This window comes from Chiloscyllium plagiosum, chromosome 18 (assembly GCF_004010195.1).
Source record: "Chiloscyllium plagiosum isolate BGI_BamShark_2017 chromosome 18, ASM401019v2, whole genome shotgun sequence".
In the NCBI taxonomy this organism is placed as follows: Eukaryota; Metazoa; Chordata; class Chondrichthyes; order Orectolobiformes; family Hemiscylliidae; genus Chiloscyllium; species Chiloscyllium plagiosum.
Genome location: NC_057727.1, coordinates 65,422,690 through 65,446,635, shown reverse-complemented (window position 1 = coordinate 65,446,635; position 23,946 = coordinate 65,422,690). Strand labels below are relative to the sequence as shown.

General features: G+C 40.6%; 1 protein-coding gene across 1 annotated transcript in view; it reads left to right on the top strand.

Annotated features, from left to right (window-relative positions):
* The first annotated feature begins 25 nt into the window (after positions 1–25).
* The window catches only part of dnah1 (dynein, axonemal, heavy chain 1), a 420,700-nt gene continuing 396,779 nt past the window's right edge, over positions 26–23,946 (top strand). The window contains exons 1-5 of the mRNA XM_043708503.1: positions 26–952; positions 13,330–13,457; positions 15,798–15,979; positions 19,268–19,340; positions 20,111–20,285. Coding sequence (XP_043564438.1) covers positions 15,818–15,979; positions 19,268–19,340; positions 20,111–20,285 — 410 coding nt within the window. The 5' untranslated portion in view covers positions 26–952; positions 13,330–13,457; positions 15,798–15,817. The remainder of the gene's footprint in view (positions 953–13,329; positions 13,458–15,797; positions 15,980–19,267; positions 19,341–20,110; positions 20,286–23,946) is intronic.

The following is a 23,946-nucleotide window of genomic DNA, read 5'->3' as shown; positions in this document are numbered from 1 at the left end:
TCCGTACCGGGTGGGGGTCCTCCTTTTCTCTATCAGCCAGGGCTCTCTGATTGGATTGGATTAACAGCCCCATTTAGGGAGGTGCTGAGGTCCACCTGGCTGACTTTGTTACAATCACATCAACATTTTAATTCTTTCTCAGCCCATGGATTTTATCCAGTTTGCAGTCTATTTTGATAAGAGATGCCCAGAAACTATTTCCCATAGTTTCTTGAAATGAGCATGACCATGCCGAATTAAAGTAACTGCATGGTTTGCCATATAAGCAACGTCTTGTCTGATTATTGTCTAATGTGAATTGTTGAACTCTGGTCATATCAGGCAGAAAAATTCAAGCAACATCACTCTACAAACGGTTCTGCCTGACTTTGGATTTAAAATCGCACCTTGGATGTCTAGTTATTGTGGTTTTAATCTCTTGTGTAAGAGATCAGTGACGTTTTAAATCACGCTGCTGCTCAACCTCTCACCTGCTCAGCAATAATTACATGGCAAAGATTGTTTCAAAAATCTCTTTCAATCACTGTTGCTTAGATATTTGTGTGCTCGAATATACAACAAGTGAACTGCATTTTTGTGTCGTCCCAGAATAGAGGAGGGACAGGGCACCCGACCTCATTTTCCAACCCGCTTCCAGAGGCGTTTTCCAAAACGATGGGAGGCGGGGGGTGGCAGAGGTTGATTACAATATATAAAGTGAAAACCTGGGGCAAAACCGCTTCAGTTCTCAAAGCGTGAAAGATTGTTTGACTTTTATGTCGGGGTAATTTGCAGAAAAAGCTAAGTATGAACTGTTGCCACTGTTTATTTTGAACATGATAGTGCTGTTGACCCCTCGCCTAAATTTGGTGCTTGCTCCTTAGTAACTGCGCGTGGCGTTCCGTTGCTAGGAGACGGGCTGCGGCCTACTGGAAGCCGGAGAGCGAGCGACCGCGATTAATCCAGCCCCGAGGTGGGAAAACCACTTTTAATTTGTCTTATCTTTCCCTTTCTGGTGCAGAATCTTCACAGGCTGATCTGTTGACATCTGTAAACTTTGGTGCGTGAACCGGGGTCTGTCTTTTTCAGTCGGAGCCAGTCAGCACCCCAGCCCACCCCACCAAGTATTAACACAATACCCTCCATTAAAAGTCAATTTAAACAGCACCCCATCCCGGCCTATTGTTAGTTTTCCTTTAAAGTTTCCAGTGTCAAAATCCACAAATTCTTACTGCTTTTCAAAATCTTGAAGCGAATATAATGTTTGAATGTGAATTTGTGATAACGGTCGTTTACTAGGGCATTGCTGCTCCTCTTTCAGCTAAAGTTACACCGGGGGTGGGGGGGGGGGGGAATGAACATCCCGCGCCACTCAACACGAAGTTAGCTTAGTTCATGTAAATCGACAAAGCCTCCTGGTTGGAATCCAACTGGATGGGATTCAATGTTGCCCATATGATGTTGAGTTTGAGAACATTTTGGTTTACCTGAGTACTTCTGGCAAAACAGCACAACGGCAGCTGTTGGTGCTGGAGTAAGGATTACCTGGAATATCATCGGCAAGAATTAGGAAATTCACCAGGGGGTAAAATACGTTCCTACTATAAAACTGTTGGGAATCATGTGGGAGTGAGGGGAAAGACCAGTGGAGGTAAAGATACACCAAGTAGGAGATGAATTGGAGAGCAAACTGTGACAGTAATGAATGAGTACAAGGCTATGGCAATAATCATAAGTAATAGTGCTGGTGGAATTGACCAGAGAAGTCCAAGTGCTTTAAGAGTTCTCAAAGGATGCTCATATCAATCTATGCTCTTTTTTAATCTCTTCCCTTGGTAATGGATGACACATTTCAGGCACATCCCACGGTCACCACTAACCATATTCTATAAGTTTGTATAGTGACAGAACCATAAGAGCAGAATTAGGCCATTCATTCTGCTCCTTCATTCAAACATGGCCAATATATTTCTTAGGAGAAACTGAGGACTGCAGATGCTGGAGATCAGAGTCGAAGAGTGGGCAAGTTGCAGAAGGACTTGGACTATGACGGACAAGTCAATGAGTATATTTAAGACAGAGATAGATAGCTTCTTGATTGGTAGGGGATTCAAGGGTTACAGGGAGGAGACAGGACAATTGGGTTAAGAAATATATGTGAGTTGAAGAGTATGATGTTGGAAAAGCACAGCCGGTCAGGTAGCCTTCTGCCAGTCAGCCAATCCTCTATTCATGCCAGTATTTTGACCCGAACAACCTGTTTTCTTTTCTAGCAGCCTCCTATGTGGCACCTTGTCAAAGGCCTTCTGGAAGTTCAGAAAGATCATATCTACTGGTTCTCCTTTGTTTAAGTTGTTCATTATCTCCTCAAAGAATTCTAACAGATTTGTCAGACATGACCACTCCATGACAAAGCCATGCTTTTTACCATTTTGTGATCTCATCCTTAATAATGGACTCTAAAATCTTAGCAATGACCGAGGTCAGGCTAACTGGCTCATTGTTTCCTGTTTCCTGTTTCCCTCCATTCTTGAATAGAATGTTACATTAGCCATTTTCCAGTCCTCTCAAGACCCTCCCTGGCTCCAATAATTCCTGAAAGATCACCACCAATGCCTGTACAATCTCTTCAGCTACCACCTCTGGTCTGGATAATTTAGCCAACTTCACACCTTTCAGCTTTCCCAACATCTTCTCCCTTAGTGATGGCCACTTCACTCACCTCTGTGCCCTGACTCTTGAAATTCTTGTATGCTGCTGGTGCCTTCCACTGTGAATACCAATGCAAAGAATTTCTCTGCGATCTTTTTGTTTACCATTACTATATCTTCAGCCTCATTTTCCAGAGGTCCAATATCCACTCTTGCCTCTCTCTTTCCTTTTCTATACTTAAAAAAACTCTGCAATCGTCCTTTATATTACTAGCTAGCTTACTCTCATATTTCATCTTCTTTCCCCCACTCTGCCTTATTGCTTTTTTAATTATCTCCTCTGCTGATGTTTTAAGGCTTCCCAATCCTCTGGCTGCCCACTAATCTTCTTCAGATTGTATGCTTTCTGTTTTGTTTTTAAGTTAACCTTTACTTGCCTTGTCAGCCATGGTTGCCTTGTCCTCCCCTTAGTATGTTTCCTCTTTCTTGGGATGAATTCCTGCTGTGGCTTCCAAATTACCCCCAGAAACTCCTGCCATTTGCTAGGCTCCCCCTCAATCAACTCTAACCAGCTACTCCCTCATGTTTTTGTATTTACCTTTACTCAACTGCAATACCTTCACATCTGATTCCACCTTCTCTGTCTCAATTGCAGAATGAATTCTAGGATATTATGGTGCCTGCCCCAGGAGTTCCTTTACGTTAAGCTCCGCAATCAAATCTGTTTCATTAGATGTCACCAAATCCAGAATTGCCTGTTCCTTACTGGATATACCACAAGCTGCTCCAACAAAAAAGTCTCATAGACATTGCATAAATTCATTTTCTTGAGGTCTGCTACCAACCTGGTTTTCTGTCCACCTGCATATTGAAGATCACCCATGATTATTGTAATAGTGCCTTTTTTATATGCCTTTTCTGTCTCGTGATTTATTTTCTTCTCCATATCCTGACTACAGCTGAGAGGCCTGTACACAACTCCCATTAGGTTCTTTTCTTTATTTTGAAGTCCCTCAACTATACCCACACAGATTCTATGTCTTCTGACTCTGTCACTTCTTGTTATCAATTTAATTTAATTTTTTACTAACAAGGCAACATCATTCCCTCTACCCATCTGCCTGTCCTTTTGATGGGCCGTGTATCATTGGACTTTTAGTTCCCAGCCCTGATACTTTTGCAGCCACACCTTTGATACCCACAACATCATACTTGTCAATTTCAATCTGTATTACAAGCACATTTACCTTGTTTTGCTTATTGCATGCATTTAAGTACAACATCCTCAGTGCTGCATTGACAGCCCACCTTGCCTGCTGTGCCTGAAATTAGATTCCTGACCCTTTCCATTATGTCTATCCTATTATTTCATAGAATCCCTACAGTGTGGAAACAGGCCCTTTAGCCCAACAAGTCCACACTGACCCTCTGAAGAGTAACCCACCCAGATACATTCCCCTACCCTATTATCCTATATTTACCCTTGATTAATGCTCCTAACCTGTACACTATGGGCAATTTAGGATAGCCAATTCACCTAACCTGCGCATCTTTGGACTGTGGGAGGAAAACGGAGGAAACAGACATAGACACGGGGAGAATGTGCAAATTCCACACAGACAGTCACCTGAGACTGGAATTGAACCCGGGTCCCTGGTGCTGTGAGGCAGCAGTGTTAACCACCGTGTTCTGGTAACTTTAATAACTTCTGCTGAGCCCTCTCCCCTTTAACTTTTTAATAGTTTTCTATGCTACTGAACCCACCCCCTTACTATTTAGTTCTCAAGCCCAATCAGTAGCCCTAGTTTTGTAATTTGCCAGGATTTTGGTCCCAGCATAATTTAGGTGGAGCATGCCCCATCGGAAAGCTCCCTCCTTCCACGTTGCCAGTGCTAATTCAAACCTATTTCTCCGACACCAATCCTTGAGTCATGCATTTAGCTCTCTAATTTTGTTGACCCTATGCTAATTTGCTCCTGGCTCATGTAGTAATCTGGAAGTTATTATCTTTTTGGTTCTGTTTTTTAATTTAGGCCCTAGCTGCTCATTTTCCCTCAACAGAACCTCTTTCCTCTTTCCATCCACATTGATGGTACCTATGTGAATCATGACAACTAGATTCTTCCCCTCTCACTCCAAGAATCAAATACTTTTTCATTCAGAGTTAGCTTGTGAAATAAGTGGAGTGGTGGCATTTGTAAAATGTGTACAAGAGAGCTTTCTTGATTGTGTTTCTGTCCAACTGGGAAGGAAGCAATTGATTTAATTCTGTTGAATAAATTTGGACAAGTGAATCCTTGTTTCAGTCAGGGACCATTTGGGAAATAGTGATTACAGTATCCCCATATTTAGAGTTATCATAGAAATGGATATGAAAAATAAATCAAATATGAAAATGCACAAAATAAGTAGCTAATTTCAGTTGGTGAGAAGGGACCTGGCTCAGCTGGATTGACAAGTGAAATGTAAATGAGCAATGTCTGACCTAGACCAGAATTGTTCCCACAAGGTAGAAGAAGGAATAATCCAAAAGTGTAACACCAGAGATTGAAACAACACAGTAAAAGGAGCTTATTTTGAATGTTGGATTCTTACTTCAGTAGGCAACCAAGATGAATATGAAAAGTACGATTGAGAAATAAAAAAGGAAATTGCAGTGAGTGTAATGAGGTCAGCCAGGTAATGAGTTCCCTGATTGCAGTGATAATCTAGTTCAATCAGAGAACCCTGGCTGACAGATAAGAACAAGAATGTCAGAGGTTCTGTTCACTTTGAGACCTGGCTCTGAGGAAGCTGGAGCAGTGTCAAGGACTCTCCACTTGTAAATAAAGGGCAACTTGCTGACCAGATACTGGCCTCTCATCCTTCTAAACTCCAGTTAATTTAGGTGCAGCCAAATTGATTTCTCCTCATAGGACAGTTCTGCCATCACTGCTATCAGCTTAGTGAACCTCCATTGCACTTCATCTCGGCAAGTATAGCTTTTCCTACTTAAGGAGACCAAAACTGCATGCAGTTATCCAGGTGTGGTCTCAGCAAAACTCTGCATAACTGCACGAAGACATCCATACTTCTGAACTGAATATACCATTTGTCTTCCTAACTGCTGTTGCACTGCCTTGTTAACTTTCACTGATTGATGTAGTCAGATCCTTTTGTACACCCAGGCCTCCCAATATAATCAGCACTTAAATAATACTCTTACTTTCTGCATTTCACATCAAAATATATAACTTCAGATTTAACCATGCTGTACTACATCTACTATTTGTTTGCTCACTCATTTTGTCTAACTCACCTTCCATCCACCTCATAACTCACAATCCTGCCCAGTTTTGTCATCAGCAAACTTAGTTGCATTCAATTTCCTCATCCAGGTAATTTACATATGCCATAAGTAGCTGAGACCCAAGCACTGATCTTTGTGGTACCCATTGATTACTTGGAAAAAGACAAATTTATTCCCTGCCTCTGTTTCCTGTTATCAAACGATTTGTGATCAATGCCTATTAACTTTGTGCTTTAACTTTGTCCACTAACTTCTGATGAGGGTTCTTCTCAAAATCCTTCTGAGGATACAAATACAGTACATTCACTGATTCTCTCTTATCTATCCAACTAATTATATACTCAAAAAACTCTTAATAGATTTTTAAGCATGATTTAACCTTTCATAAAACCATGCTGATTTTGTCCAATCCCATTATTGCTTTCCAAATGTTCTTTTATCACTTCTTTTATAACAGACTAATATTTTCCGCACTCAGAGGTTAGGCTAACTAGTCTGTAATTCTGTGTTTTCTCTCCATCCCTTCCTTTTTAAATAGTGGGGTTACACTTGCCACCTTCCAAACTATAGGAACTGCTCCACGTGTATAAAATTTGGACGATGACCACTAATGTATTCAATATTTCAAGGGCCACTTCTTTTCGTACTCTGTGCTGTAGATTGAGGTCCTGGCGATTTGTCTGTCTTTCATCCCATAAATTTTCCCAGCATCATTTTCTCACTAATACTGATTTCCTTCAATTTCACCCCGAGTTCCTTGACATTTAGATTAGATTAGATTCCCTACAGTGTGGAAACAGGCCCTTCGGCCCAACCAGTCCACACCGACCCTTTGAAGAATAACCCACCCAGACCCATTTCCCTTTGACTCATGCACCTAGCACTATGGGCAATTTAGCATTGCCAATTCACCTGACCAACACATCTTTGGACTGTGGGAAACTAAAGCACCTGGAGGAAACCCAGATATGAGGAGAATGTGCAAACTCCGCACAGACAGTCGCCCAAGGCTGGAATTGAATCAGGACCCTGTTGCTGTGAGGCAACAGTGCTAACCACTGAGCCACTGTGCTGCCCCTAACCTCCCAGATATTTCTGGGAGGTTATTTGTGCCCCTTCTTGTAAGATAGAGCCACAATATGGATTCAATTCTTCTATCATTTCCTTGTCCTCCATTATAAGTTCCCTGGTTTCGGAATGGAAGGGAGCTACATTTTACTAATCTCTTGTCTCTTCACAAATTTATAGAGGCCTCTATGGTCAGTTTCTATACTCCTGCAATTTTATTCTCATACTCTATTCCCCCGTTTGATAAAGCTTTTTGTCCTCATGGTTTCAATCCTATAGGAAGGATTTTGTGAAACATGAAAGGGTTCAGAAAAGATTTATAAGGATGTTGCAGGGCTGGAGGGTTTGTGCTAATGGGAGAGGCTGAAAAAGTTGGGACTGCTTTCCTTTTCAGAGGCTGAGGGGGGGGACCTTATAGAGGTTTATAAGATCATGAGGGGCATGGGTAGGGTAAATAGACAAGGTAGTTTCTTTGGGTTGGGGGATTCCAGAACTAGAGGCACAGGTTTAGGGTGAGAGGGGAAAGATTTAAAATGGACCTAAGGGACGACTTTTTCATGCAGAGGGAGGTGCTTGTATGGAATGAGCTGCCAGAGGAGGTGGTGGAGGCTGGTACAATTACAGCATTTAAAAGGCATCTGGATGGGTATTTGAACAAGAAGGATTTGGAAGGACATGGGCCAAGCAATGGTAAATGGGACTAGATTAGGTTGGGATATCTAGTCAGCATAGACTAGTTGGACCGAAGCATCTGTTTCTGTGTTGTAAATCTCTATGACTCTATTTGCTGAATTCTAATATGCTCCCAATTCTCAGGCTTGCTGCTTTTTCTATTTGGATCTGACGCTATCCTCGTGTTACTATTTTGACATTGTTTTCTAAGTCATGGATTACTTACTTTTCCTTTTTTACTTTTGTGCCTGACTAATGAATATTTGTTATGATCCATGTGTGTGGTCTTGAAATATGAATCATTGCCCAATCACAGTCAAACCCTTTCGGAAGGTTCCCCAATCTGTCCTTGCCAATTCATGCCTCATACCCTTATAGTTCCCTTTAATTAGATTCAGGATCCTCGTTTCAGATTCAACTGCTTCATTCTCCATCTTAATGAAACAACACAGATTGTTAATCATTCCTTTCTAATTGCACAGTACCCAGTTTTGAATAGCCCCTCGGCTAGATGATTCCTAAATGCATTTGTCAGAGGGTAGTGCTTGTATGAAATGAGCTACCAGAGGAAGTGATGGAGGCTGGTACAACTACAATATTTCAAAGGCATCTGGATGGGCATATGAACAACAAGGGTTGAGAGGGACACTGGCCAAGTGTTGGCAAATGGGACTAGATTAATTTAGGAAATCTGGTCAGCATGGACTGGTTGGACTGAAGCATCTGTTTCTGTGCTGTAAATCTCTATGACTCTATTTGCTGATTTCTAAAATGGTCCCAATCCTTAGGCTTGCTGCTTTTCCTATTAATTTTATGTTTCCTATTTGGATCTGACGCTATCCTACAAAACTTTGTTTTGTAAGTCATGGATTACTTACTTTTCCTCTTTTACTTTTGTGCCTGACAGGAATGAATATTTGTTATGATCCATGCTTGTGGTCTTGAAATATGAATCATTGCCTAACTATAATCAAGCCCTTTCGTAAGGTTCCACAATCTGTCCTTGCCAATTCATGCCTCATACCCTCATAGTTCGCTTTAATTAGATTCAGGATCCTAGTTTCAGATTCAATTGCTTCAGTCTCTATCTTAATGAAACAGCACAGCTTGTTAATTATTCTTTTCTAATTGCACAGCACATAGTCTAGAACAGCCTGTTCGCTGGGTGGTTCCTAAATGTATTTATCTAAAATGCCATCACATTCACACTTCAAGAAATCCCCCTCCACAATACTATTTCTAGATGGCATGTCCAATCTAAATGTAAATTAAGACACCCATGATTACATAATTACAGAAAGACAGAAAGGGAGGCAAGGGAGGAGGGGGCGTGGTGTTTTTGATAAGAGATAGCATTATTGCTGTACTGAAGGAGGACATTCCTAGAAATACATCCAGGAAAGTTATTTGAGTTGAACTGAGAAATAAGAAAGGGATGATCACCTCATTGCCATTATATTATAGACCCCCTAATAGTAGAGGGAAATTGAGAAACAGATCTGTATAGAGATTTCAGTTATCTGTAAGAATAATAGGGTGGTTATGGTAGAGGATTTTAATTTTCCAAACATAGACTGGGATTGCCATAGTGTTAAGGGTTTAGATGGAGAGGAATTTAAGTGTGTACAAAAAAATTTTCTGATTTAATATGTGGATGTACCTACTAGAACAGGTGCAAAACCTGACCTACTCTTGGGAAATAAGGCAGGGCAGGTGACTGAGACTTTGGGGAAGCACTTTGGGCCAGCGACCATAATTCTATTAGATTTAATATAGTGATGGAAAAGGATAGACCAGATCTAAAAGTTGAAATGGGAGAAAGGCCAATTTTGACGGTATTAGGCAAGAACTTTCAAAAGCTGATTGGGGGCAAATGTTCGCAGGTAAAGGGATGGCTGGAAAATGGAAAGCCTTCAGAAATGAAATAACAAAAGAGTCCAGAGGGAACCCCGATTATCCGAATATCAAGTATCTGAAATCGAAGAAGATCTCAAGGTCCCAATAGGTCCCCACATTGCATCAAAGAGGTGTTTCAACACTGATTGCATCTTTTGTTTACAATGATTAAAAATGAACTACCTGGTTTACTGAAATGCTGCTGAGAATAGTCCTGGACGTAGATGGGAGCCCAGGCGCTGTCTCCAAATGACTGACCTTGGACAGGGTATCGTGATGTGCTGCTGCCTCGTCTCCTGAACGGGGAGTAGACTTAGCAAGTGTTCGCTGTGTCAATCCCATTGAACTGATTGGAGTGGGAGGGGGTGGTGTGCTGGGGGTCTTCAGCAATGTTGTAGGTCCCTTACACGCAAGTGTGTGCTAACTCAGAAACAAATCCTGAGACAGAGAGAGGGAGCAAGAGCGACGAGAAAGGATACTTCAGAAAACTCGGAGCCCCACAGCAAAGGCATTGAATTAATTAACCAAATAATCTATTTTCTGAACGAAATAATGTCCATCCATCTCATTCAGATAATTGAGGTTTCTCTGTATTCCTGTTAGGGTGAAAGAAAAGGCTGGTAGGTGTAGGGAAAGCTGGATAACTAAAGAAATTGAGCATTTGGTTAAGACAAAGAAGGAAGTATATGTCAGGTATAGACAAGATAGATGGAATGATTCCTTAGTAAAGTTTAAAGGCAATAGGAGGATACTTAAGAGGGAAATCAGGAGGGCAAAAAGGGGATATGAGATAGCTTTGGCACATAGAATTAAGGAGACTCCAAAGGGTTTTTACAAATACATTAAGTATCTCGGGAGAGAATAGGGCCCCTCAAAGATCAGCACGGCCACAGTACTTGGGAGAGATACTAATTAAGTATTTTGCATCAGTGTTTACTGTGGAAAAGTAGATGGAAGATATAGAATGTGGGGAAATAGATGGTGACATCTTGAAAAATGTCCATATTACAGAGGAGGAAGTGCTGGATGACTTGAAACGCATGAAAGTGGATTAATCCCCAGGACCTGATCAGGGTTACCCTAGAACTTTGTGGGAAAGCCAGAGAAGTGATTGCTGGACCCTTTGCTGAGATATTTATATCGTCGAGAGTCACAGGTGAGGTGCAGGAAGACTGGAGGTTGGCTAACGTGGTGCCACTGTTTAAGAAGGGTGGTAAGGACAAGCCAGGGAACTATAGAACAGTGAGGCTGATGTCGGTGGTAGGCAAGTTGTTGGAAGGAATCCTGAGGGACAGGATGTACATGTATTTGGAAAGGCACGGACTGATTAAGGATAGTCAACCTGGCTTTGTGCATGGGAAATCATGACTCTCAAATTTGATTGAGTTTTTTGAAGAAGTAACAAAGAGGATTGATGAGGGCAGAGCAGTGGACGTGATCTATATGGACTTCAGTATGGCATCGACAAGGTTTCCCATGGGAGACTTGTGAGCAAGTTAGATCTCATGAAATACAGAGAGAACTAGCCATTTGGATACAGAACTGGTTCAAAGGTAGAAGACAGAGGTTGGTGGTGGAGGGTTGTTTTTCAGACTGGAGGCCTGTGACCAGTGGAATGCCACAAGGATCGGTGCTGGGCCCTCTACTTTTCGTCATTTATATAAATGATTTGGATGTGAGCATAAGAGGTATAGTTAGTAAATTTGCAGATGATACCAAAATTGGAGGTGTAGTGGACAGCGAAGAAGGTTACCTCAGATTACAACAAGATCTTGATCAGATGGGTCAATGTGCTGAGTGGTGGCAGATGGAGTTCAATTTAGGTAAGTGCGAGGTGCTGCATTTTGGGAAAGCAAATCTTAGCAGGACGAGGGAGTGTTGCTGAATAAGGGGACCTTGGAGTGCAGGTTCATAGCTCCTTGAAAGTACAGTCACAGGTAGAAAGGATAGTAAAGAAGGCACTTGGTATACTGTATTCTTCAGAGCATTGAGTACAGGATTTGGGAGGTCATGTTGCGGCTGTACAGGATATTGGTTAGGCCACTTTTGAAATATTGCGTGCAATTCTGGTCTCCTTCCTATCGGAAGGATGTTGTGAAACTTGAAAGTGTTCTGAAAAGATTTACAAGAATGTTGCCAGAGTTGGGTGATTTGAGCTATAGGGAAGGGTTTAATAGGCTGGGGCTGTTTTTCCTGGAGCGTCGGAGGCTGAGGGGTCCCTAAATGAGGTTTATAAAATCATAAGGGGCATGGATAGGATAAATAGACAAAGTCCTTTCCCTGGAGTAGGGGAGTCCAGAACTAGAGGGCATAGGTTTAGGGTGAGAGGTAAAAGATATAACAGAGACCCAAGGGCCAACGTTTTCATGCAGACGGTGGTGCGTGTATGGAATGAGCTGCCAGAGGAAGTGGTGGAAGCTTGTATGATTACAACATTTAAAAGTCATCCAAATGGGTATATGACTAGGAAGGGTTTGGAGGGATATGGGCTGGGTGCTGGCAGGTGGGACTAGATTGGGTTGGGATATCTGGTCGACATGGACGAGTTGGATCAAAGGGTTTGTTTCCATGCTGTACATCTCTATGATTCTATGAGTTGTCCTCTTATTGCACGATCTCTGATTTCTTGTTTAATGCCTTCTCTTACATCTTCCCTATTGTTTGTGAGTGTACAAACAACCCCAAAAATATTTTCTGCTCCTTTGTGTTTCTTAGCTTCACCCATACAGATTTCAAGCACTGGTACCCCACCTCACTTCCCTTTTTACCTGTCCTTCCTAAGTAGTGAATATTCTGAATTTTCAGTTCTCATCCTTGGTAAACCTACAGTCATGTCTCTGTATTTCCAATGATACTGTGCCATATCAAAATTAAGGTATTTCAAATTGTATTCTGTGTTAGGTAGCTTAATAAGTTTTATTTTACTGTTTTCATTTTGAGTTTTAAAAATGTATCTGATGTGAGCATTGCTGGCTGACCAGCATTTTATTGCCTGACCCTAGGCAATAAAGGTGGTGGTGAGCTGTCTTCTTGATCTGCTATGGCCCATGTGCTGTAGGTAGACCCATAATGCCCTTAAGGAGGAAATTCCAGGATTTTGTCCCAGTGACAGTGAAGGATCAACGATATATTTTTAAGCCAAGACTATGAGTGACCTGGAGAGGAACTTGCAAGTGGCGGTGCTCCCATGTATCTGCTGTCCTTGTCCTTCCAGATGGAATTGCTCAGGGTTGTGAGGTGCTATCTAAGGTGCACACTGAAGCTACTGAGTATCGGAGGGAATGGATGTTTGGATGTGGTGTCAATCAAATGGACTGCTTTGTCCTGGGTAATGTTAAGCTGCTTCAGTGTTGGAGCTGCACTCGTTCAGGCAAGTGAGGAGTATTCCATCACACTCCTGATGTGTGCCTTGTAGATAATGGACAGGTTTTGTCGAGTCAGGAAGTGAGTTATTCACTGCAATTTTACTAGCCTCTGTCCTGCTATTATAGCCATTATATTTACATGGAGTGAGTTTCTGGTCGCTGTGTGATGGTAACACTCAATGGAATGAACACTCAATTCCGAGTGGTTAGATTACCTTTTATGGAAGTAGTCATTGCCACACATTTATATGGGATGAATTTTACTTGTTGCTTGTCAGCCCAATCTTGAATGTTGTCCAGATCTTGTTGCAATTGAACATGAGCTGCTTCAGTATCTGAGAAGACATGAGAGGTACTGAATATTGTGCAACTATCTGTGAACACCCCTATTTCTGACCTTATGATGTAGGGAATGTCATTGATGAAGCAGCTGAAGGTGGTCGGATTGGGAACACGTCGCTGAAGATCTCCTGCAAAGATGTCCTGTATCTGAGATGATTGACATTCACCTTCCACAACCATCTCCCTATGTGCCAGGTATGACTCCAAACAGCAGAGAGTTTGTCCCTGATTCTCATTGATTCCAGTTTTGCTGGGCTTCTTGATTCCACCATTGATCAATGTGGCCTTTACACCAAGGGCAGTTACTCTCACCTCACCTTTGAAATTCAGCTGTTTTGTCCATGTTTGAGGTCAGGAGCTGACTGGCTTTTACAGAACCCAAACGGGATGCCAGTGAACAGATTATGCTGAGCAGCTGCTTCTTGATAGCACTGTTGATGACACATTCCATCATTTTACTGATGATTGACATTAGACTGATAAGGCGGTAATTGGCCGAGTTGGATTTATCTTGCTGTTTGTGTGTAAGACATACCAGGACATATTTCCATATTGTCAGATAGATGCCACTGTTTTAGCTGTACTGGAGCAGTTTGTCTTGGGACAGGTAAGTTCTGGCACAAAAGGCTTTAGTACCTTTGCTGGAATGTTGTCAGGGGCCATAGCCTTTGCAGTATCCAGCAAAAATGACCTCTGACTGTTTCTTGATATCATGTGGAGTGAATTGAAATGGCTGAATACAGATATCTGAGATGCTAGGGACCACTGGAGGAGGCCAAGATGAATCAGTCACTTGGCTCTTTTGACTGAAGATTGCTGCAAATGCTTCTGTCTTATCTTTTGTACTTTGTGCCTGGGCTTTTTCACTTGGCCCTTTGACTTTGCTCCACTATTCATTAAGACCATAGCTGATTTGATTTTTACCTCAACTCTACATCCCTGCATATTTCTGATAATCTTTCATTCTTATGGTAATCAAGAATCTATCTACCATTTCCTTAAAAATACCTAAAAACTTTTCATTCACTGCCCTTTGAGAAAAGGAGTTCCAAAGACTCTCAAACCTCTGAGAGAAAAATATGTTTCCTTATCTTTTTTAAATGGGCAACTCTTTATTTTTAAATCGCGACCCTAGTTTTAAGTTCTCTAGAAGTGGAAACATTCTTTCAATATTCACCCGGCCATGTCCCCTCATGGATGTCAATAAATACTGGCCCAACTGTCAATAGAGAGAAAACATTAGGAAAACTATTGGACTATGGACTCATGTTCTCTGGGCCCAGTGCGTTGCGTCCTGGCATTTCAAAAAAAATTAGCTAGGTAACTATTGACTACTTAACATCTATAATTGGAAGAATGTTAGAGCCTATTGTAAAGAATGTGATAACAGAGCAAGTTAGGTCACATAGAATTCAGGGTGAGCTTGCCAATTGGATACATAATAGGGTTAACGACAGGAGACAAAAAGTGATGGTAGAAGGTTGCTTTTCGGACTTGAGGCCTGTCGCCAGTGATGTTCCAAAGTAATCAACTCCTGGGTCCTCTTTTGTTTGTCATTTATATAAATGATTTGTTTGAGAATATAGAAGGCATTGTTTGTAAGTTTGGGGACACAAAAATAGATGGCACAATAGACAGTGAAGAAGGTTTTCTGAGATAAAGGGATCAAATGGGTCAATGGGCTGAAAAATGGCAAATAGAGTTCAACTTGGAGAAATGTGAGGTATTACATTTTGATAAAACAAGTGGAGCCACACTTATACAATTAATAGTAGGGCCTTGGGTAGTGTTGGGTTCAGGTACATAATTCTTTGAAGTTTGCATCACATACAGACAGAATGGTTAAAAAAAGGCCATTTAGTAAGCTTGCCTTCATTGCTCAGTCCTTTGAGAGTTGGAGTTGAGGTTGTACAGAACATTGGCGAGGCCTCTTCTAGAGTACTGTGTCCAGTTTGGGCGCCTAGTTATAGGAAGGATATTACTAAGCTAGAGCGGGTTCAGAAGAGATTTACCAAGATGTTGCTGGGTATGGAAGGTTAGGGTTATAAAAAAAGCTGAATGGGATGGGAGATTTTTCACTGGAGCATAGCAGGCTGTGTGGTTTATAAAATTATGAGAGGAATGGATATGGGCAGGTGAGACTAGTTTAGTTTGAGATTATGTTCAGCATGGACAAGTAATCTGAAGGGTCTGTTTCCATGCTGTATGACTCCAGGATTCTATGACTATGACCCTTTTACAGTTCCCAATAGCTTTAAAATCTGTTGTGGATTTTGCTTTTCTCATAGCACATTATACAATCTAACAGTCGTCCGTATTATGTAAAGAAAAGTGAAATCTCCAAACTGGCCTTTAGTCCTATTGGTGATTTTCTTAAATTTATATCCCTTCTTGTTATCAATTTAATAATTAGTGGAAATATTTACTTCATTGAAACTCCATATAATTTTAAAACTTTTATGTTTTAGTGAACAATCTTGAATGTCAAGAAACATTAATACAGGTATTACAATATCTAACTGGACTTTGTTTCAGTTTCTGACTTCTGATAGAGGATGGAATCAAGCAGCAAATCAAAATTCCCTCCGAAGAAGAAATTAAAATCATCTAAAGCCAACTTAGAGGATTCTGAAGAGATGGTGCAAAAATACCCTACGATTAAACCAAGGGGTTTCTATTCAGAAATCCTTGCTGCAGGAGCATCAACCGTTCTGGGGGTAAGTACTGTGAATATTTATTGCATGCCATGCATAGCCAAACCTAATGGTTTGAGTTTCTGTATATACACCCAGAAAACTGCTTTAGTAAACATATTTCATTCTCTCCTATGTCTGTGTTCTAGTGTTTCACTGGTTTTGTTTGTGGTAATACTTATCTGAAATGTGAGTGTCTCAATCTTACCTCAGCTCAAGGCAAGTTTTGAGCAAACTGCATTATGTTAAAAAATATGAAAGCATATTGAGATGGTTTGATTTTATCTGGGCATGTATGTTATGTGTATTTGAAAGTCTACCATTGTAGTAAGAATAGATTTACATTGCAAAATAGACAACAATTTATAGGTTTGCGATTGCACTTACTTTTCCTATCATCCTCTCCCCACCCCACCCCACCCCACCACCCATGAAATCTCTAGCATGCATTTTGTAATGTACATTAAAATTTGTTTGAAACTTTTCAGAATGGGGAAGAGAGAAGACTAAAGGCAGATGCCAGATTAGGGGCTGGCAATCAAGTACCAGGAAAATCATGGTTCGATTAGAGCGTTTGACATTCATTTTTCTCCCTTGTCGTTCCCTTTGTCAAATATTTTCTTAATGAACCTGTTTAATTATGATAAGCTCCAGGGCAGGTCGGGTCTGAACCTGGACATTTTTGCTTAGAGCTAGGAACATTACCAGTGCACCATAAAATCCATTTTTTTCCTTAATGCAGTTTAATCAGCCATGAACTAATTTTTGACAGTTTCTGAACTAATGATTCAAAGCAGCTGTTATATCCCCTGCTAGGAATTTTATGAATGTGACTTGGTGGTTGCTTTTCACTCATTTCTATTGCTGATCTGTATGGAAAAGCTCGATGATGTTCTTTATCTTAATTGAAATTAACAACCCAGAATGGGAGTCTGCAAATGTGACAGACAAGCAATATTGATTTGCATGTTATTTGGAAAGTTACATTACAAAATTAAAACATGCCCATTTTAAACAATCGTGTTGTCACTGAGGATATGCTGCAAAGACTGTTTGGCCCAGCGCTCTTTGAAAGAACTAGCCAATTATGCCCACTCCTCTGTCTTTTCACCAGAGTGCTGAAAAAGTTTCGATTTCAAGTATTTATCCAATTCCTGTCTGAAAGTTACCGAATCTACTCCAGTAATGTTTTTCAGCTCAAACCAACTCACCACATGATAAAACGTTTTCTTCATGTTCTTTAGAGGTTAGCTTAAAATCTGTATCTTCTACTTACTAATCTTTCTATCACTGGCAACTGTTTCTCCCATTAACTCAATGAAAATTCCTCATGATTTTGAACAATTAAATCTTCCCTTAATATCCTTTCCCCAAAGGAAACAGCCCAGCTAATCCAGCTTTTCCACACAGCTGAAATCCTTCTTTCTTATTGCCTTTCAGTATTTTTTCTCTATATCCTCACAACAACATTTGGCATTCTTCCCAAAATGGGCTGGCCAGTATTAGCTCCTGAGCTGTAATTTGTGTTTTATGGACATTTAGCAGAGCTTCATAGATTTGGTACTCTGTGCCTGTATTTACATTTGCCTTTTTCACAAGCTCATCTTGTCATCTTCAAAAACTTGTGTATACATATAGCCTCCTGATTGTCTGTCTGTTTCTATACTCATTTTAAAATCATACCATTTAGTTTACTTCCCCCTTCCTCAGTTTTCCTACAAAAATATTTCACGACACTTGTTGCTTTATAACTCATTTGCTGCGTGTCTGCTTTTTTCACCAGTTAGTCCAAGTCCTTCTAAAGTCTGTAACAATCTTTCCCAGTGCTTATTACCATTTTCATTTTTTTTTATCAACTGGAAGATTTAAAATTATTACCTCAATGCGTCACAGCTCCTGGACTTGAGATTTAATTAGTTGAAAAGGTTGGAAGTAGCAAGGGATAGTGAATTTAAAGCTCAGTTTGAAGATGGGTATCAGGTAGAGTATAAAATGAATAGCCGATAGAGCTTGTGTGGCACAATGATAATGTCCCTACTGTTGAAAACATCACAGTTTTTCTTTCGCTTTTCTCATTTTTACACAGGGACATGAGCTGAAGTTGCGATACGAACTTTGAATTTTGAGCAGCAGTTTTTGTTTTGGAAGAGGAGGAGAGAGCAAATTATTGATTGTTTATGAGAACTGGCCTGGAAAGCAAAGTGCAGGTTAATTATTGTTTTAAGAACATCGCAGACTTTCAGCACCACCATGTGTTGCATTGGTACAATCAAGGGGATGCTGGTGCTGGCCAGCCAAACAACCACAGAGAATGTGGAAAAAAGAGAAAGAAATCATAGATTGAACTGGTTTTGACTGAGTTTCTTGGGCAGAATGTTGTGACCTCTGAAGCTGTTGGACAGAAAAGCTGTGTTTGAGTTTTATACTCTAGTTTTATCTTAGTTAAAGAATTATTGAATAATCTGAAAAAGAATCCCAGTTTATAAGAGGTTGCTGGAAGCTGTTTGCATTGACTGGTGACTTTGGAATTTAGGCAAGATACAATCCTGTGTATCAACAATGCAACATATCATTCAAGGATTCCATGGCGACCTGGTACTCATTGATGAAATGGCCACTGAACTGGAAAATCACAGCTCTTTTCTTTTTAATTTATCCCTTAACCTTGTCTATCTGTGTATGAGAGTAAGGGTTGCAATCAAAGAAGATTGACTTTAAATCATATACATTAATTAGATTACCTATTTAGCTTTGCTCTACTAAAGTTACAGTATAAATAATAAATTGTTTTTTTTTGTTTAAACTATAAACTCGGTGTCTGATATCTTAAGGTCTGGTTGATTAGGAGCAGCTGGGCCATTTTGAGGGTCATTGAACATTTTAATTTCACTATGCTGCGATTCTAGTGTTAATAAGTCTGATTTGGTATACCTTGCAATCTTTGTCTCATAATATGGCATCTGAGTCATGGGCTCCAGGATCAAGTCCCAGCTGCTCAAGAAGTGTGTAATAATCTGAACAGGTTGATTTTTTTAAAAAAAGCCAATTTGCTATGGTCCGTTTGGTGTTTCTGGCCAAAACAAACTTATACTCATGCTTTCAAATAATGCTTTGCAACATTTTTGTCTGGTGATCTCCAGCTTGAACAAACTATACAGACTTTTTACACCTGTTACAGTTATTACTGTTTCTGTCTTCACAGATGTCAAGTGATCTACTGACTGTTTCCAACATTTTCTATTTTAAGTAGTTCTTAATATATATTTTTGGAAGAGTTTGAGTCTAATAACATACTATTTTAATTTTTCTTAGAATGTTCAAGAAGGTCCTGAGGTATCAAGGCACTACCTAAATCAGTCAGGCCAGCAGTACTATACTCCTCAAGGTAAGTACCTATTGAATGTAGCAAAAATGAAAATAAAAGTTAAAAGAGATGTATAGCAGGGTGCTGATTTACTGGCACCCATTTTAAACCAATGATAAACTCAAGATCTGTTCCCAATGTTATAGATGATGTGGAATGCAGTGTTGAATAAATGTTAATACATCAATATATTCATGAGTGTAGTTTAATTTCCATATATAAAGCATCTTTAGAGTCAGAGAATCCCTACAGGCCATTTGGCTCAACATGTCCACAGTGACCCTCTGAAGAGTAACCCACCCAGACCCATTTCCTTACCCTAATACTCTACATTTACCCCTGACTAATGCACCTAACCTACACATCCCTGAACTCTATGGGCAATTTAGCATGGCCAGTTCACTTAACCTACACATCTTTGGATTTCTCCAATTTTCCTTCAATCCCTTTTGATGTTTCTATCCATTTCTTGCTTCAGTACCGTGGATGTGGCTTCTCTGTTCCAATTCCTTCAAAATGTAACAAATTTGAGGGAAAACTTGTACGCTACCATGAGTGTGACAAATTAAACAAAGACTTTAAATGTTAGAAATACTTGTGCATAGGGAAAAAGCTTGAACATTTCTTTTGTCAGAATGATGCACTTTTTGTTTTTCTCTCATTTGTTGATTTTGTTGACTTTCAGTAAAATGGCTAATATAGTTTCTCTCTTGCAACCATGCTGTTGTTGGAACTGGTTTTTTTGCAGTTTGCTTCTATGTGCTTAATAACACTTAATTCCCTAATTTCAGTCTTTTCCTTCGATGGGCCTGATGATCTTTTAACACATCTAGAATCACAAATATATGGATCAAGTACTGAATTGCAAGCAAGGTCCGACTTCACATTGAGGTCGTTTCAACCAAAGGTGCAAGTTCCATTTCATGTGGCTCCAGGACAGCGTCCCCGCAAACTTGAGATTGAAAGGTATCTTCCAGTTCTTGGTGCATATCCTTTAATAAAGCATGAGATTGTCAGCAGCAGGCTACTAATGAAGCTAAACTTTTTAACATTGGCACAATACATGTTGAGCATTGACTATGTCATACACTACGAGAATATTATTGACATTAAGCTGACATAAAATCTAGGTAGCTCAACAGCAACTTAAAAATACTCTATATTTACTGTAAATACTAGCTGATTGTTCATGTTATCAAACAATATGTATACAACCTTAAATGAGCACACTTAAACTGGAATATTTACCCATTAAATTTAATGGTGTTAGCTATAGCTTATTTGAGAGCCGCCTCATGTCTAGGCGAAAAGGTGGCATGTGCAAGTCCCACTCCAGGACTTGAACAATGAAATCTATGTTTCCTGACACATTGTTGTAGCACCAAAATATTCAGTGACATCTTCACAGCCCCTGAATAATGTGGGCATGGCCAAGTCAATTGGTAAAATATGGTGTGTCTGATTTTCCACTCGCGGTTTTAAACGAAATTTCTGCTAGTAAGTGGCCAGACACCTATTTGTATGTATTTATACCTCATCAGTACTGAACCTGACCTCATTTATTTGTGGTTTTCTATTCTCCCATATGGCAGGGAATGTAGTGCACTGTACAAAGCAGACAGCAAATGTAATGATTGTAGCAAGTAAACAGGTAGACATAATTGAATATAAGTTCCTTATGGAGGCTACTAATCAGGGAGTCCTGCCTGTCAGATAGAAAATGGAACGTCTGACTGTTCATTGAGAGCTAGCTCTGAGGGAGCTGGATCAGAATCAAGGACTTTCCAGGTATAAATAACAGGTGACTTGGCGGCTGGATATCAACCTCTGTGGTGTTATTTTAGTGGCAATGAGAGTAAAGTGTGCTCCTGAAGAAATGTGCTTGCGACAGTCGCCTTTGAATTGATTTGATTTGATTTATTTATTGTCACATGTAGCTAAGTACAGTGAAAAGCTTTGTTTACAAGCAATACAGGCAGATCATAGTAAGGAAGGACATACAGATCAGAGGGTGAAAAATAAATTTAGAGGCTTACAGGTTATGTCATACAGGGCTTGCACTGGGCAAGATCAACATTAGCAAGATCAGCATTATTTGAAGTTAGAGAGTCCATTCAACAATCTAATAATGACCAGAAAGAAGCTGTTCTTGAACCTGCTGATGTGTGTCTGTCCAAGCTTTTGTATCGTCTGCCTGATGGGAGAGTTGTAGGAGAGCATTATCAGGCTGCGTTGGTCGTTGATGATGATGGTAGCCTTTCTGCAGCAACAAGCCATATAAATTGTGTCCATGACTTCCGTGATGGTGTGGGCTATGCACACAATCTTCTGTAATTTCTTTCCGTCCTGGGCAGAGCAGTTGCTCTACCAGGCCATTATGCATCTGGACAGAATGATTTCAGTGGTGCATCTGTAGAAGTTAGTAAGGGTCCTTATGGACATGCCAAATTTCCTGAGCTGTCTGAGGAAGAAAAGGCATTATTGTTGTGCTTTTTTGACCATCGCATCTACATGGGAAGTCCAGGACAGGTTGCCGGTTATCATCACTCCTAGGAACTTGAAATTCTCTACCCTCTTAACCTCAGCCCTGTTCATGTAGACTGGGGCATGTTCTCCTCCTTTGTTTTTGAAGTCAATGATCAGTTCTTTAATTTTGCTGACATTTGAGAGAGAGATTGCACCATGTCACCAACCCTTCTAACTCCTTTCTGTGTTATGACTCATTGTTGTTAGATATCCTACCATGTTGGTGTCATCAGCAAAGTTGGGGTAAACATATCTGGCATCATGCCGTTATTTGGGAGGCTTGACTCATTCGATACTGCTGTTGATGACTAGGCCCAGTATGTGGAAAGAATGTGTTTATTGTTTCTGGGCAAATGACATTGGGTTAGATGAAAAGTCAAAAGTAATTCTCTTAATGGCTTGTGGACCCACAGCTTTCTCGGTTATTAGGAACCTAACTTTCCTTAAGATACCAGATTCTAAACCCTTCAAGAGTTGGCAAATTTAATTAAAGAATATTATGAGCCCAAGCATTCTCTAAATCTGAATCATGAGCATTTTCTGAAATCTAGGGGAATCTGTATCGGGATTTTTAACTAGGTGAAGACGACTGGCAAAGATGTGTGACATTGGTTTAACCTTTAATGAGATGCTGAGAGACCGTTTGGTGTGTGAGATTAATGATGTAATCAGGCAAAAGCAGCTACTAGCAGAAGCCCAGCTAGACTTCAAACTGATGGGATACCAGCCTCTGTGGAGTTATTTCAGCAACAATTCCTAACATAAAAGTCTAAGCTCATAACTCATGGCTCTATTTCATCATTTGCTCCTCAAGGCTTCCACCTTAGCCAGTAGGCCCCAACATTCAAGGCAGCAACCATCTGCATCCTTTGTCCACAGAAAGTGGCGCTGGACACACATTGGCCACACCACATTCTCCCAACAACTTTTGATCCTTTTGTAATACAGTTCACCACATCAATGCGGCACAACACTTCTCACAGTTCACCACATCAATGCGGCACAACACTTCTCATCATAAAACCGCTGCTAGACCATTTTTTTGCACATTGGCGTGCACCCATCTCTTACATTGGAACAGCATGGGAAGTGGACTTTATGATTGCTGTCTTTGCACTCACTTTGCACTTACTTGGATTCTCACTGCATCTCTGCCTTGTCTAGCCTTTTTGCACATTGTTGCCTCATTATGAACTTCTAGCCACATAGTACTTTTATTTTACCTTGCCTTTTAGCATAGACACAAAGCCACGCAGCTTGTCAGATTTTCCAATAATGATAAGTCAAAGGGATAGACATGTTGTTGTACCGTGCTATGCCAAAGTCACACCCACAGCATGTGACAACAGCCTAGATGCTTTAACTAAACAGCCATGTCTCCACATCTAAGGGGTTCCTGTCCTCAGTCAAATCAATAGACTCTGTTATACTCAATCAAATGCAGTGCCCCATCTCAGTCCAAGAGCTTAGAAATGGTCAATTGGTTGCTTGGGGTGCTTCGGGTCAGGAATTCCATATCATTATGGTCTGGAGATTGGACCACAATCAGTACTGCAGGTCCAGTGCAACCACTACAGGGTGTAGCAATAAGTCACTTGAAAAGTTCACAGAGACCACTCCGGGTTCTTGTCAGTTATCATTTTGGGCTGTTGTTCCAAGTTAGTCAGGGGGATTGGCCACAATCAATCTGGGTGTCAGTTTGCTGAAAGTCAAAGTGGGGGGACGTGGGGGTTATCAGTGGCCCACTGCCATGGTGGGAAAACATGGGCAGCCATTTGTAGGATTTGGAGCATGCTGGGATGCAGAGGGGATAATAATTGTGACAGGAAAACGCAACATATAAAGGTGGGAGAAGGTAGCCCATTGGAGGACACAGGTTACTGGGAAGAGGTAATCAATGATGATTATCATCATGGAGAGGGGAACAGTGCATCACAATGATTGGTGTGATGAAGCCAAACCCTTAGGCTCGGGTGTGATTTGGGAAGATGAAGACTTAAATGAAAGAATCAAAAGGCAGTGTGAATAGCTCAGTGGGGTGTTTAGGGAGTACAAGGAACAAAGCGACATGAAAGTTTGGGATGTATACTAGATTAACAGC